Raw genomic sequence first — 17,225 nt, 5'->3', positions numbered from 1 at the left:
ACGGTGCCCAGATGGGGAAAAAAATAGGCACCAGGTGCCCCTTCCCGCCAGTTCCTGGATCATAAGAATTTTCTGTGTAGTAATTGGCTGTAGGAATGGCTTGATGACACATTTCGAACACTGCAGAAAAAATAAGAATTTACTTACCGATAATTCTATTTCTCGTAGTCCGTAGTGGATGCTGGGGACTCCGTAAGGACCATGGGGATATAGCGGCTCCGCAGGAGACTGGGCACAAAAGTAAAGCTTTAGAACTACCTGGTGTGCACTGGCTCCTCCCCCCATGACTCTCCTCCAAGCCTCAGTTAGGATACTGTGCCCGGACGAGCGTACACAATAAGGAAGGATTTTGAATCCCGGGTAAGACTCATACCAGCCACACCAATCACACCATATAACTTGTGATCTAAACCCAGTTAACAGCATGATAACAGAGGAGCCTCTAGAAAAGATGGCTCACTACAGCAATAACCCGATTTTTTGGTAACAATAACTATGTACCAGTATTGCAGACAATCCGCACTTGGGATGGGCGCCCAGCATCCACTACGGACTATGAGAAATAGAATTATCGGTAAGTAAATTCTTATTTTCTCTAACGTCCTAAGTGGATGCTGGGGACTCCGTAAGGACCATGGGGATTATACCAAAGCTCCCAAACGGGCGGGAGAGTGCGGATGACTCTGCAGCACCAAATGAGAGAACTCCAGGTCCTCCTCAGCCAGGGTATCAAATTTGTAGAATTTTACAAACGTATTTCCTCCTGACCAAGTAGCTGCTCGGCAAAGTTGTAAAGCCGAGACCCCTCGGGCAGCCGCCCAAGATGAGCCCACCTTCCTTGTGGAATGGGCTTTTACAGATTTTGGCTGTGGCAGGCCTGCCACAGAATGTGCAAGCTGAATTGTACTACAAATCCAACGAGCAATAGTCTGCTTAGAAGCAGGAGCACCCAGCTTGTTGGGTGCATACAGAATAAACAACGAGTCAGATTTTCTGACTCCAGCCGTCCTGGAAACCTATATGTCCAGGGCTCTGACAATGTCTAGCAACTTGGAGTCCTCCAAGTCCCTAGTAGCCGCAGGCACCACAATAGGTTGATTCAGGTGAAACGCTGAAAACCACCTTAGGGAGAAACTGAGGACAAGTCCTCAATTCCGCCCTGTCCGAATGGAAAATCAGATGAGGGCTTTTACAGGATAAAGCCGCCAATTCTGACACGCACCTGGCCTAGGCCAGGGCCAACAGCATGACCACTTCCCATGTGAGAAATTTTAACTCCACATATTTAAGTGGTTCAAACCAATGTGACTTTTGGAACCCAAAAACTACATTTAGATCCCAATGTGCCACTGGAGGCACAAAAGGAGGCTGTATATACAGTACTCCTTTCACAAACGTCTGAACTTCAGGGACTGAAGCTAGTTCTTTTTGGAAGAAAATTGACAGGGCCGAAACTTGAACCTTAATGGACCCCCATTTCAGGCCCATAGACACTCCTGTTTGCAGGAAATGTAGGAATCGACCTAGTTGAAAATTCCTCCGTCGGGGCCTTACTGGCCACGCACCACGCAACATATTTTCGCCAAATGCAGTGATAATGTTTTGCGGTTATATCTTTCCTGGCTTTGATCAGGATAGGAATGACTTCATTCGGAATGCCTTTCTCCTTCAGGATCCGGCGTTCAACCGCCATGCCGTCAAACGCAGCCGCGGTAAGTCTTGGAACAGACAGGGTCCTTGCTGGAGCAGGTCCCTTCTTAGAGGTAGAGGCCCCGGATCCTCCGTGAGCATCTCTTGAAGTTCAGGTTACCAAGTCCTTCTTGGCCAATCCGGAGCCACGAATATAGTGCTTACTCCTCTCCATCTTATAATTCTCAGTACCTTGGGTATGAGAGGCAGAGGAGGGAACACATACACTGACTGGTACACCCACTGTGTTACCAGAGCGTCTACAGCTATTGCCTGAGGGTCCCTTGACCTGGCGCAATACTTGTCGAGTTTTATAAACATGTGGAAGACTTCTGGGTGAAGTCCCCACTCTCCCGGGTGGAGGTCGTGTCTGCTGAGGAAGTCTGCTTCCCAGTTGTCCACTCCCGGAATGAATACTGCTGACAGTGCTATCACATGATTTTCCGCCCAGCGAAGAATCGTTGCAGCTTCTGCCATTGCCCTCCTGCTTCTTGTGTCACCCTGTCTGTTTACGTGGGTGACTGCCGTGATGTTGTCCGAATGGATCAACTCCGAGTGACCTTGAAGCAGAGGTCTTGCTGAGCTTAGAGCATTGTAAATGGCCCTTAGCTTCAGGATATTTATGTGAAGTGATGTCTCCAGGCTTGACCATAAGCTCTGGAAATTCCTTCCCTGTGTGACTGCTCCCCAGCCTCGCAGGCTGGCATCCGTGGTCACCAGGACCCAGTCCTGAATGTGCGGCCCTCTAGAAGATGAGCACTCTGCAACCACCACAGGAGAGACACCCTTGTGCTTGGTGACAGGGTTATCCGCTGATGCATCTGAAGATGCGACCCGGACCATTTGTCCAGCAGGTCCCACTGGAAAGTTCTTGCGTGGAATCTGCCGAATGGGATTGCTTCGTAGAAAGCCACCATTTTTCCCAGAACCATTTCATTGATGTACTGAGACTTGGCTCGGTTATAGGAGGTTCCCGACTAGCTCGGATAACTCCCTGACTTTCTCCTCCGGGAGAAACACCTTTTTCTGGACTGTGTCCAGGATCATCCCTAAGAACAGAAGACGAGTCGTCGGAATCAGCTGCGATTTTGGAATATTGAGAATCCAATCGTGCTGCCGCAACACTACCTGAGATAGTGCTACACCGACCTCCAACTGTTCCCTGGATCTTACCCTTATCAGGGAATCGCCCAAGTAAGGGATAACTAAAATTCCCTTCCTTCGAAGGAGTATCATCATTTCGGCCATTACCTTGGTAAAGACCCGGGGTGCCGTGGACCATCCCTACGGCAGCGTCTGAAACTGATAGTGACAGTTCTGTACCATAAACCTGAGGTACCCTTGGTGAGAAGGGTAAATTTTAACATGAAGGTAAGCATCCTTGATGTCCCGAGACATCATGTAGTCCCCTTCTTCCAGGTTCGCAATCACTGCTCTGAGTGACTCAATCTTGAATTTGAACCTCCGTATGTAAGTGTTCAAGATTTTAGATTTAGAATCGGTCTCACCGAGCCGTCCGGCTTCGGTACCACAACAGTGTGGAATAATACCCCGTTCCCTGTTGCAGGAGGGGTACCTTGATTATCACCTGCTGGGAATACAGCTTGTGAATGGCTTCCAAAACTGCCTCCCTGTCAGAAGGAGACATCGTTAAAGCCGACTTTAGGAAACGGCGAGGGGGAGACGTCTCGAATTCCAATTTGTACCCCTGAGATATCACCTGAAGGATCCAGGGGTCTACTTGCGAGTGAGCCCACTGCGCGCTGAAAATCATTGAGACGGGCCCCCACCGTGCCTGATTCTGCTTGTAAAGCCCCAGCGTCATACTGAGGGCTTGGCAGAGGCGGGAGAGGGTTTCTGTTCCTGGGAACTGGCTGATTTCTGCAGCCTATTTCCTCTCCCTCTGTCACGGGGCAGAAATGAGGAACCTTTTGCCCGCTTGCCTACAAAAAGACTGCGCCTGATAATACGGCGTCTTCTTATGTTGAGAGGCGACCTGGGGTACAAACGTGGATTTCCCAGCTGTTGCCGTGGCCACCAGGTCTGAAAAGACCGACCCCAAATAACTCCTCCCCTTAATCAGGCAATACTTCCAAATGCCGTTTTGGAATCCGCCTCACCTGACCACTGTCGTGTCCATAACCCTCTACTGGCAGAAATGGACAACGCACTTAGACTTGATGCCAGTCGGCAAATATTCCGCTGTGCATCACGCATATATAGAAATGCATCTTTTAAATGCTCTATAGGCAATAATATACTGTCCCTATCTAGGGTATCAATATTTTCAGTCAGGGAATCCGACCACGCCAACCCAGCACTGCACATCCAGGCTGAGGCGATTGCTGGTCGCAGTATAACACCAGTATGTGTGTAAATACATTTTAGGATACCCTCCTGCTTTCTATCAGCAGGATCCTTAAGGGCGGCCATCTCAGGAGAGGGTAGAGCCCTTGTTCTTACAAGCGTGTGAGCGCTTTATCCACCCTAGGGGGTGTTTCCCAACGCACCCTAACCTCTGGCGGGAAAGGATATAATGCCAATAACATTTTAGAAATTATCAGTTGTTATCGGGGGAAACCCACGCATCATCACACACCTCATTTAATTTCTCAGATTCAGGAAAACTACAGGTAGTTTTTCCTCACCGAACATAATACCCCTTTTTGGTGGTACTCGTATTATCAGAAATGTGTAAAACATTTTTCATTGCCTCAATCATGTAACGTGTGGCCCTACTGGAAGTCACATTTGTCTCTTCACCGTCGACACTGGAGTCAGTATCCGTGTCGGCGTCTATATCTGCCATCTGAGGTAACGGGCGCTTTAGAGCCCCTGACGGCCTATGAGACGTCTGGACAGGCACAAGCTGAGTAGCCGGCTGTCTCATGTCAACCACTGTCTTTTATACAGAGCTGACACTGTTACGTAATTCCTTCCAACAGTTCATCCACTCAGGTGTCGACCCCCCTAGGGGGTGACATCACTATTATAGGCAATCTGCTCCGTCTCCACATCATTTTTCTCCTCATACATGTCGACACAAACGTACCGACACACAGCACACACACAGGGAATGCTCTGATAGAGGACAGGACCCCACTAGCCCTTTGGGGAGACAGAGGGAGAGTTTGCCAGCACACACCAGAGCGCTATATATATACAGGGATAACCTTATATAAGTGTTTTTCCCCTTATAGCTGCTGTAATTTTTAATACTGCGCGTAATTAGTGCCCCCCTCTCTTTTTTAACCCTTTCTGTAGTGTAGTGACTGCAGGGGAGAGCCAGGGAGCTTCCCTCCAACGGAGCTGTGAGGGAAAATGGCGCCAGTGTGCTGAGGAGATAAGGCCGCCGAGAAGGGGGCGGAGCCTATCTCCCGTTTTTTTGTGTATTTTGGCAGGGGTTAAATTCATCCATATAGCCCAGGAGCTATATGTGATGCATTTTTTGCCATCCAAGGTGTTTTTATTGCTGCTCAGGGCGCCCCCCCCCCAGCGCCCTGCACCCTCAGTGACCGGAGTGTGAAGTGTGCTGAGAGCAATGGCGCACAGCTGCAGTGCTGTGCGCTACCTTGTTGAAGACAGGACGTCTTCTGCCGCCGATTTTCCGGACCTCTTCTGTCTTCTGGCTCTGTAAGGGGGCCGGCGGCTCGGCTCTGGGACCTATCCATGGCTGGGCCTGTGATCGGTCCCTCTGGAGCTAATGTCCAGTAGCCTAAGAAGCCCAATCCACTCTGCACGCAGGTGAGTTCGCTTCTTCTCCCCTTAGTCCCTCGATGCAGTGAGCCTGTTGCCAGCAGGTCTCACTGAACATAAAAAACCTAAAACTAAACTTTTCACTAAGCAGCTCAGGAGAGCCACCTAGTGTGCACCCTTCTCGTTCGGGCACAAAAATCTAACTGAGGCTTGGAGGAGGGTCATGGGGGGAGGAGCCAGTGCACACCAGGTAGTTCTAAAGCTTTACTTTTGTGCCCAGTCTCCTGCGGAGCCGCTATATCCCCATGGTCCTTACGGAGTCCCCAGCATCCACTTAGGACGTCAGAGAAACATCATTAAGCTCCAGCTCCTACCTCAAACCCCACCAGCAGTAAATACGTACGTGTGTGTGTGTGTGTGTGTGTGTGTGTGTGTGTGTGTGTGTAGTAAGCATACCCCTTTTACTCCTACAGAACTGAGAACGAGAGGAATACTTCCACAGTACTTCTGATGTATATGCAAAGGATGAATCCCACTTGACCTTAGCCCTGAAGTGGATAAATCTAGAATGGCAGAAGAGACATGATGCAGGTCTCCTACTTTTATTAACCTAGATTGTTCCAGAACACAACATTATTTTAAAGAAAATGTGCATTGCATAAGTAGCACACATCACTCCGATATAACACTATGGGGGCTGATGTATTATGCAGAGAAAAAAGTGGAGAAGTGGACCAGTGGAAAAGTTGCCCATAGCAACCAATCAGCTGCTCCCTATAATTTTATTGAATGTACAGTACTTGATAAATTCTTGTCACTGCTTGATACATCAACCCATATACTGCATGTACTAAAGTAATTGCATGGCTTGTAGCCAATCAAACCAGTTCCAGCCCCAATGACTGTCCCTCAGGTTGTCATTCAAAGTGATAGAGTACCAGTCACCTTTGACAGACATTTATAAACAGATAGGGGCTCTCCGATTACAATGACCATAGGTAAAGAGTTAATGCATTCCCAACTTCTGCATTCTACCTAGAGATGTCTTACCCTAAATGGTTTTCCATATATTGACTCTCCTCCTGTACCAGTGCCTGTTGGATCACCTCCCTGGACTATGAATTCGGGAACAACTCTGTGAAATATAGTATTATCGTAATACCCTAAAAGAACAAAGAATAACAAAATATATTTAGTGACACAAAATATTCTGTACGAGACAGATAGTTCTGTCATATATAAAACATATACTTTGTATATACTGTTGTCAAGGAAGAACATTTAGAATATTGCACACATTGGCAGTGGATTACTAAAGCCAGGTACACACTAGCCGATGTGTGTACCCGGCGATATTGGCTGGGGCAGGGACCCGGTGGGGTGATGGCATAGACACTTGCCGATGCCGGAGTGAAAGATGCGAGGGGGGTGGCGGGGGCCTCGTTAATGAGGTTGTCCTTCACCTGGACTGTTCAGACAATGGAGGGTGTCGTTACCGATGTGCGGGAGCGCGCATCGTTAATGATGTTGAGTGTACACACAAGACGAGATAGTAAAAGATATCGCTTGAGCAATATCTTTTACTTTCTCATCTAGTGTTTATGGGGCTTAAACAGTCTGTAACATTGATGAACTTTTTTATTCTATTTTTTACAAAATGTTTATAGATACGTGATGAATCAATTGTACAACAGTATTTAGGAAACATTCGTGTTATAGTAGGACAGTAACATAATTTGTTCATCGAGGTACAATAAAAATTGTTTTTACAGCAACATTTTGATGATTGTTCAGGAGGATATCTTTGTTGTATATATTAAAAAATGTCAAAAGCAATAACAATTATTTTTGTTGCAGCTCTATATAGTAGTACTGGAGCCCTGGAGGGAGACAACAACTAATACCATATCTGTTAATTTAGGGAGATGGGTGGATCCTGCACCGCCATTCTCATAAGACAGCAGGTGGTGAATTGTTTGTCTAGTAGTGAGAAACAAAGGGGTATATGCAATTCCGGGCGAATTGCGGCAATTTTTCGCCCGTTTTTAAATTCGACCGTCGAATTCCGGCCGGCGGGTGCCGGAATTCGACATAATCAATAAAAAACGGATTCGACAGTCCCGCTGTCGAAAAACGGACCAATTGACGGATTTTGAATCGACTTTTCAGACGGTACCAAAATCGATAAAAAACCCGAAAAAAAATTGCGTGGGGTCCCCCCTCCTAAGCATAACCAGCCTCGGGCTCTTTGAGCCGGTCTTGGTTGCAAAAAAACGGGGGGGGGGGGGGGGGGGGGGAAATACGGGGGATCCCCTGTCATTAACAACCAGCACCGAGCTCTGCGCCTGGTCCTGGTGCAAAAAATACGGGGGACAAAAAGAGTAGGGGTCCCCTGTATTTTTTGCACCAGCACCGGGCTCCACTAGCTGGACAGATAATGCCACAGCCGGGGGACACTTTTATACCGCTCCCTGCGGCCGTGGCATTAAATACCCAACTAGTCACCCCGGGCCGGGGTACCCTGGAGGAGTGGGGACCCCTTCAATCAAGGGGCCCCCCCCCCAGCCACCCAAGGGCCAGGGGTGAAGCCCGAGGCTGTCCCCCCCATCCAAGGGCTGCGGATGGGGGGCTGATAGCCTTGTTGAAAATGAACGAATATTGTTTTTTGCAGAAGAACTACAAGTCCCAGCAAGCCTCCTCCGCAAGCTGGTACTTGGAGAACCACAAGTACCAGCATGCGGGGGGAAACGGGCCCGCTGGTATCTGTAGTTCTTCTGCAAAAAAAATACCCAAATAAAAACAGGACACGCACACCGTGAAAATACAACTTTATTTCACACATGCCGACACATACATACTTACCTATGTTGACACGATGTTCGGTCCACTTCTCCAAGTAGAATCCATGGGGTACCTGAAAAGAAAAGATAATTATACTCACCTAAATCCAGTGTCCATTGATATTTGTAATCCACGTACTTGGCAAAAAAAAAAAACGCATACCCGATCCACACGGATAGAAAGGGGTCCCATGTTTACACAGAAGAACTACAGGTACCAGCGGGCCCGTTTCCCCCCCGCATGCTGGTACTTGTGGTTCTCCAAGTACCAGCTTGCGGGGAGGCTTGCTGGGAGTTGTAGTTCTTCAGCAAAAAACAATATTTTTTCATTTTCAACAAGGCTATCAGCCCCCCCATCCGCAGCCCTTAGATGGGGGAGGGGGGGAGGGGGGACAGCCTCGGGCTTCACCACTGTCCCTTGGGTGGCTGGGGGGGGACCCCTTGATTGAAGGGGTCCCCACACCTCCAGGGTACCCCGGCCAGGGGTGACTAGTTGGGTATTTAATGCCACGGCTGCAGGGAGCGGTATAAAAGTGTCCCCCGGCTGTGGCATTATCTGTCCAGCTAGTGGAGCCCGATGCTGGTACTAAAAATAAGATTTTACTCACCGGTAAATCTATTTCTCATAGTCCGTAGTGGATGCTGGGAACTCCGTAAGGACCATGGGGAATAGCCGGCTCCGCAGGAGACTGGGCACTCTAAAGAAAGATTTAGTACTATCTGGTGTGCACTGGCTCCTCCCTCTATGCCCCTCCTCCAGATCTCAGTTAAGGAAACTGTGCCCGGAAGAGCAGACATTATAAGGAAAGGATTTTGGAATCCCGGGTAAGACTCATACCAGCCACACCAATCACACCGTATAACTTGTGATACACTTATCCAGTCAACAGTATGAACAACAACAACAGGGCATCAACAATGGATGCCAACATAACATAACCCATTATTAAGCAATAACTATGTACACGTATTGCAGAAAGTCCGCACTAGGGACGAGCGCCCAGCATCCACTACGGACTACGAGAAATAGATTTACCGGTGAGTAAAATCTTATTTTCTCTAACGTCCTAGTGGATGCTGGGGACTCTGTAAGGACCATGGGGATTATACCAAAGCTCCCAAACGGGCGGGAGAGTGCGGATGACTCTGCAGCACCGAATGGGCAAACACAAGGTCCTCCTCAGCCAGGGTATCAAACATGTAGAATTTTGCAAATGTGTTTGAACCCGACCAAGTAGCAGCTCGGCAAAGCTGTAAAGCCGAGACCCCTCGGGCAGCCGCCCAAGAAGAGCCCACCTTCCTTGTGGAATGGGCTTTCAGAGATTTTGGATGCGGCAATCCAGCCGCAGAATGAGCCTGCTGAATCGTGTTACAGATCCAGCGAGCAATGGTTTGCTTTGAAGCAGGAGCCCCCAACTTGTTGGGGGCATATAGGATAAAGAGCGAGTCAGTTTTCCTGACTCCAGCCGCTCTGGCTACATAAATCTTCAAAGCCCTGACTACATCTAGTAACCTGGAATCCTCCAAGTCACGAGTAGCCGCAGGCACCACAATAGGTTGGTTCAAATGAAAAGATGACACCACCTTTGGCAGAAATTGGGGACGAGTCCGCAATTCTGCCCTGTCCATATGAAAAACCAGATAGGGGCTTTTACATGACAAAGCCGCCAATTCTGACACACGCCTAGCCGAAGCTAAGGCCAACAGCATGACCACCTTCCACGTGAGATACTGTAGCTCCACGGTCTTAAGTGGTTCAAACCAGTGGGATTTTAGGAAACCCAACACCACGTTGAGATCCCAAGGTCCCACTGGTGGCACAAAAGGGGGCTGAATATGCAGCACTCCCTTAACAAACGTCTGAACTTCAGGAAGAGACGCCAGTTCCTTTTGAACGAAAATGGATAGGGGCGTTGCAGAAATCTGCCCAGTTGGAATTCCTCTGTAGGGGCCTTCCTGGGCTCACACCAAGCAACATATTTTCGCCATATGCGGTGATAATGCTTTGCTGTCACGTCCTTCCTAGCCTTTATCAGCGTAGGAATGCCTTTTTCCGCTAGGATCCGGCGTTCAACCGCCATGCCGTCAAACGCAGCCGCGGTAAGTCTTGGAACAGGCAGGGCCCCTGTTGCAACAGGTCCTGTCTGAGAGGCAGAGGCCATGGGTCCTCTGGGAGCATTTCTTGCAGTTCCGGATACCAAGGCCTTCTTGGCCAATCTGGAACAATGAGTATTGTTCTCACTCCTCTTCTTCTTACGATTCTCAGCACCTTGGGTATGAGAGGAAGAGGAGGAAACACATAGACCGACTGGAACACCCACGGTGTTACCAGGGCGTCCACAGCTATCGCCTAAGGGGCTCTTGACCTGGCGCAATACCGTTGTAGCTTTTTGTTGAGACGGGACGTCATCATGTCTACCTGTGGCAGTTCCCATTGATTTGTAATCTGAATGAAGACTTCGTGATGAAGTCCCCACTCTCCCGGGTGAAGGTCGTGCCTGCTGAGGAAGTCTGCTTCCCAGTTGTCCACCCCCGGAATGAAAACTGCCGACAGTGCTTGCACGTGATTCTCCGCCCACCGAAGAATCCTGGTGGCTTCCGCCATCGCGACTCTGCTTCTTGTGCCGCCCTGGCGGTTTACATGAGCCACCGCGGTGATGTTGTCTGACTGAATCAGCACCGGTCGGTTGCAAAGCAGGGGCTCCGCTTGACTCAGGGCGTTGAATATGGCCCTTAGTTCCAGGATATTTATGTGCAGACAAGCCTCCTGACTTGACCACAACCCTTGGAAGTTTCTTCCCTGAGTGACTGCCCCCCACCCTCGGAGGCTCGCATCCGTGGTCACCAGGACCCAGTCCTGTATGCCGAACCTGCGGCCCTCGAGAAGGTGAGCACTCTGTAGCCACCACAGAAGAGACACCCTGGCCCTGGGAGACAGGGTGATCAGCCGCTGCATCTGAAGATGCGATCCGGACCATTTGTCCAACAGATCCCATTGAAAGATCCTCGCATGGAACCTGCCGAAGGGAATGGCTTCGTACGATGCCACCATCTTTCCCAGGACTCGCGTGCAGTGATGCACCGACACCTGTTTCGGTTTTAAGAGGTCTCTAACTAGAGTCACAAGCTCTTGAGCCTTCTCCGTCGGGAGAAACACCTTCTTCTGGTCTGTGTCCAGAATCATGCCCAGAAAGGGCAGACGCGTCGTAGGAATCAGCTGCGACTTTGGGATATTCAGAATCCAGCCATGCTGTTGCAACACTTCCTGAGAGTGCGCTACGCTGATCTGCAACTGCTCCCTTGACCTCGCCTTTATGAGGAGATCGTCCAAGTATGGGATAACTGTGACTCCTTGCTTTCTCAGGATCACCATCATTTCTGCCATTACCTTGGTAAATATTCTCGGTGCCGTGGAGAGCCCAAACGGCAACGTCTGGAATTGGTAATGACAGTCCCGTACCACAAATCTGAGGTACTCCTGATGAGGCGGATAAATGGGGACATGCAAGTAAGCATCCTTGATGTCCAGAGACACCATAAAATCCCCCTCTTCCAGGCTTGCAATGACCGCTCTGAGCGATTCCATTTTGAACTTGAATCTTTTCAGATAAATGTTCAGGGACTTTAAATTTAATATAGGTCTGACCGAACCAGCCGGTTTCGGTACCACAAACATTGTGGAATAGTATCCCTTTCCCTGTTGAAGAAGGGGAACCTTTACCACCACCTGCTGGAGAAATAGCTTGTGAATTGCCGCTACCACTACTTCCCTTTCTATGGGGGAAGCTGGCAGGGCCGATTTTAGGCAACGTTGAGGGGGCATCACCTCGAATTCCAGCTTGTATCCCTGAGACACAATCTGTATAGCCCAGGGATCCACCTGTGAGCGAACCCACTGGTGGCTGAAATGTCGGAGACGCGCCCCCACCGCTCCTGGCTCCACCCGTGGAGCCCCAGCGTCATGCGGTGGATTTAGTGGAAGCCGGGGAAGACTTCTGTTCCTGGGAACTAGCTGTAAGGTGCAGCTTTTTTCCTCTACCCCTGCCTCTAGCAAGAAAGGAAACACCTCTGACCTTCTTGCTTCTTTGTGCGCGAAAGGACTGCATTTGGTAATACGGTGCTTTCTTAGGTTGTGAGGGAATATATGGCAAAAGTTTGACTTCCCGGCAGTAGCTGTAGAAACCAGGTCCGAGAGACCGTCCCCAAACAATTCCTCACCCTTGTAAGGTAACACCTCCATGTGTATTTTGGAGTCGGCATCATCTGTCCACTGCCGAGTCCACAGGACCCTCCTGGCAGAAATTGACATTGCATTAATTCTAGAGCCCAGTAGGCAAATGTCCCTCTGGGCATCCCTCATATATAGGACAGCGTCTTTTATATGCCCCAGGGTCAGTAAAATAGTATCCTTGTCCAAGGTATCCAGTTCCTCAGACAGATTATCTGTCCATGCTGCTACAGCACTACACATCCAGGCCGACGCAATTGCCGGCCTCAGTAGAGTACCTGAATGCATATAAACAGACTTCAGTATACTTTCCTGCTTTCTATCTGCAGGATCCTTTAGGGTGGCCGTATCCTGCGACGGCAGGGCCACCTTCTTAGATAAGCGTGTGAGAGCTTTATCTACCCTAGGGGAGGATTCCCAGCGCACCCTGTCCTCTGGCGGGAAAGGGTATGCCATAAGTAACCTTTTGGAAATCAGGACTTTCTTATCTGGGGAATCCCACGCTCTTTCACATAACTCATTTAACTCATGTGAAGGGGGAAAAGTCACCTCTTGCTTTTTCTCCCCATACATATAAACCCTCTTGACAGGGACAGGGTTTACCTCTGATATGTGTGAAACATCCTTCATCGCTATAATCATGTAGCTTATAGCTTTTGTGATTTTCGGTTGCAATTTTGCATCATCGTCGTCGACACTGGAGTCAGAATCCGTGTCGACATCTGTGTCAACCATTTTGGATAGTGGACGCTTTTGAGACCCTGAGGGCCTCTGCGCTGTAGGATCAGGCATGGGTTGAGACCCTGACTGGCCCGAGGTATCAGCTTTATCCAACCTTTTATGTAAGGAGTTTACATTATCATTTAACACCTTCCACATATCCATCCAATCAGGTGTCGGCACCGTCGGCGGCGACACGTCAGTCAACTGCACTTGCTCTGCCTCCACATAGCCCTCTTCGTCAAACATGTCGACACACGCGTACCGACACACCACACACACAGGGGAAGCTCTAAATGAGGACAGGACCCCCACAAGGCCTTTTGGAGAGACAGAGAGAGAGTATGCCAGCACACACCCCAGCGCTATATAACCCAGGTATTACACAGTACTTAGTGTTTACCCAGTAGCTGCTGTATTATGATTAATGCGCCTAAATTTATGTGCCCCCCCTCTCTTTTTCACCCTTCTACCGTGATTCTGCAGGGGAGAGCCTGGGGAGCTTCCTCTCAGCGGAGCTGTGGCAGGAAAATGGCGCTGGCGAGTGCGGAGGACGAAGGCCCCGACCCCTCAGCGGCGGGCTTCTGTCCCGCGATTTTCTGTAAAATAAATGGCGGGGGCTCATACATATAACAGTGTCCCACTGTCTATATGCAGTTTTCGCCAGGAGGTATCAATTGCTGCCCAGGGCGCCCCCCCCCTGCGCCCTGCACCCTACAGTGACCGGAGTGTGTGGGTTAGTGTGGGCGCAATGGCGCACAGCTGCAGTGCTGTGCGCTACCTCATGTGAAGACAGGAGTCTTCTGCCGCCGATTTCGATGTCTTCTCCGCTTCTGCCGGCTTCTGTCTTCTGGCTCTGCGAGGGGGACGGCGGCGCGGCTCCGGGAACGGACGACAAGGTCAGGTCCTGTGTTCGATCCCTCTGGAGCTAATGGTGTCCAGTAGCCTAAGAAGCGCAACCTAGCCGCAGTTAGTAGGTTTGCTTCTCTCCCCTCAGTCCCACGTAGCAGAGAGTCTGTTGGCAGCAGAAGCTCTCTGAAAAAAATAAAAAAAAACCTAACTAAAATACTTTCTTATTAGCAAGCTCACTAAAAGCACCCAGCTCTGTCCGGGCACAGATTCTAACTGGGGTCTGGAGGAGGGGCATAGAGGGAGGAGCCAGTGCACACCAGATAGTACTAAATCTTTCTTTAGAGTGCCCAGTCTCCTGCGGAGCCCGCTATTCCCCATGGTCCTTACGGAGTTCCCAGCATCCACTAGGACGTTAGAGAAAATACGGGGGACCCCTACTATTTTTGTCCCCGTATTTTTTGCACCAGGACCAGGCGCAGAGCCCGGTGCTGGTTGTTAAAATACGGGGGATCCCCTGTCATTTTTCCCCCCATATTTTTGCAACCAGGACCGGCTCAAAGAGCCCGAGGCTGGTTATGCTTTGGAGGGGGGACCCCACGCAATTTTTTTCTGGGTTTTTAACTCATTCCATAAAAAATGAAATAAAAAATATTTAAAAAAATATATATAAATAATACTTGTGCCTCCTAAATAGACAAACCAAGTACCTAATCCCTTCTAATATAAATAGATATGCTATTAGCAATAAAATAAACACACAAAAAAACATGTTTTAAATTTTTTTATTACATTCCGCCAGCAAAGTGAGGCGGATTGAAAATGACGAATTTACTGTCGAAAAGCACTGTTGTCGAATTTACATTCTTCAACTGAATATACTTTTGTCGAAAAGCCGCATTTGTACCATTGCAGAAATGTCGAATTTGTCAAATGTCGAATTTCAAAAGTCCGTTTTTTTGACGAAAAGTACTGTAATTCATTGTCGATTTTTTTGGGGGGCGAAAAAGTCCAGTTTTTTGACATTTTCGGGAATTCGACCACAATTGCATATACCCCAAAGTGTCAATGTAAGATTCATATAATGTAAAAAAGTTTCACCTGTTTCTCTTTATTCAGAATGGTCTCCACCCAATCCATCCTGAACAAAAAGTAGTTATCTTCAGGACGTGCTATCGATCTACCCCTGTATTAATGTGCCTGCGGCACTTAAAATAAGAATTTACTTACCGATAATTCTATTTCTCGTAGTCCGTAGTGGATGCTGGGGACTCCGTAAGGACCATGGGGAATAGCGGCTCCGCAGGAGACAGGGCACAAAAGTAAAAGCTTTAGGATCAGGTGGTGTGCACTGGCTCCTCCCCCTATGACCCTCCTCCAAGCCTCAGTTAGGATACTGTGCCCGGACGAGCGTACACAATAAGGAAGGATCTTGAATCCCGGGTAAGACTCATACCAGCCACACCAATCTCACTGTACAACCTGTGATCTGAACCCAGTTAACAGCATGATAACAGCGGAGCCTCTGAAAAGATGGCTCACAACAATAATAACCCGATTTTTGTAACAATAACTATGTACAAGTATTGCAGACAATCCGCACTTGGGATGGGCGCCCAGCATCCACTACGGACTACGAGAAATAGAATTATCGGTAAGTAAATTCTTATTTTCTCTGACGTCCTAAGTGGATGCTGGGGACTCCGTAAGGACCATGGGGATTATACCAAAGCTCCCAAACGGGCGGGACAGTGCGGATGACTCTGCAACACCGAATGAGAGAACTCCAGGTCCTCCTCAGCCAGGGTATCAAATTTGTAGAATTTTGCAAACGTGTTTGCCCCTGACCAAGTAGCAGCTCGGCAAAGTTGTAAAGCCGAGACCCCTTGGGCAGTCGCCCAAGATGAGCCCACCTTCCTTGTGGAATGGGCAATTACAGATTTTGGCTGTGGCAGGCCTGCCACAGAATGTGCAAGCTGAATTGTACTACAAATCCAACGAGCAATCGTCTGCTTAGAAGCAGGAGCACCCAGTTTGTTGGGTGCATACAGGATAAACAGCGAGTCAGTTTTCCTGACTCCAGCCGTCCTGGAAACATATATTTTCAGGGCCCTGACAGCATCTAGCAACTTGGAGTCCTCCAAGTCCCTATTAGCCGCAGGTACCACAATAGGCTGGTTCAGGTGAAACGCTGACACCACCTTAGAGAAAAACTGGGGACGAGTCCGCAGTTCTGCCCTGTCCGAATGGAAAAAGAGATATGGGCTTTTGTGAGACAAAGCCGCCAAATCTGACACTCGCCTGGCCGAGGCCAGGGCCAACCGCATGGTCACTTTCCATGTGAGATATTTCCAATCCACAGATTTGAGCGGTTCAAACCAATGTGATTTGAGGAATCCCAGAACTACGTTGAGATCCCACGGTGCCACTGGAGGCACAAAAGGGGGTTGTATATTCAGTACTCCCTTGACAAACGTCTGGACTTCAGGAACTGAAGCCAATTCTTTCTGGAAGAAAAACGACAGGGCCGAAATTTGAACCTTAATGGACCCCAATTTTAGGCCCATAGACACTCCTGTTTGCAGGAAATGCAGGAATCGACCGAGTTGAAATTTCTTCGTGGGGGCCTTCCTGGCCTCACACCACGCAACATATTTTCGCCACCTGTGGTGATAATGTTGTGCGGTCACCTCCTTCCTGGCTTTGACCAGGGTAGGGATGACCTCTTCCGGAATGCCTTTTTCCCTTAGGATCCGGCGTTCAACCGCCATGCCGTCAAACGCAGCCGCGGTAAGTCTTGGAACAGACATGGTACTTGCTGAAGCAAATCCCTTCTTAGCGGCAGAGGCCATGGGTCCTCTGTGAGCATCTCTTGAAGTTCCGGGTACCAAGTCCTTCTTGGCCAATCCGGAGCCACGAGTATAGTTCTTACTCCTCTACATCTTATAATTCTCAGTACCTTGGGTATGAGAAGCAGAGGAGGGAACACATACACCGACTGGTACACCCACGGTGTTACCAGAACGTCCACAGCTATTGCCTGAGGGTCTCTTGACCTGGCGCAATACCTGTCCAGTTTTTTGTTCAGGCGGGACGCCATCATGTCCACCTTTGGTCTTTCCCAACGGTTCACAATCATGTGGAAGACTTCCAGATGAAGTCCCCACTCTCCCGGGTGGAGGTCGTGCCTGCTGAGGAAGTCT

The 17,225-nt window shown here is 49.1% G+C and overlaps 1 protein-coding gene across 2 annotated transcripts in view; it reads right to left on the bottom strand.

Moving 5' to 3' along the window:
- The window catches only part of CWC27 (CWC27 spliceosome associated cyclophilin), a 643,952-nt gene that overhangs the window by 591,963 nt on the left and 34,764 nt on the right, over positions 1–17,225 (bottom strand). For both annotated transcript variants that reach the window (XM_063963134.1, XM_063963139.1), the window contains exon 3: positions 6,436–6,548. In XM_063963134.1, the coding sequence (XP_063819204.1) occupies positions 6,436–6,548 (113 nt within the window). The remainder of the gene's footprint in view (positions 1–6,435; positions 6,549–17,225) is intronic.

The sequence above is a fragment of the Pseudophryne corroboree genome, chromosome 1 (assembly GCF_028390025.1).
Source record: "Pseudophryne corroboree isolate aPseCor3 chromosome 1, aPseCor3.hap2, whole genome shotgun sequence".
NCBI lineage: Eukaryota > Metazoa > Chordata > Amphibia > Anura > Myobatrachidae > Pseudophryne > Pseudophryne corroboree.
This window is presented reverse-complemented; position numbering and strand designations above follow the sequence as displayed.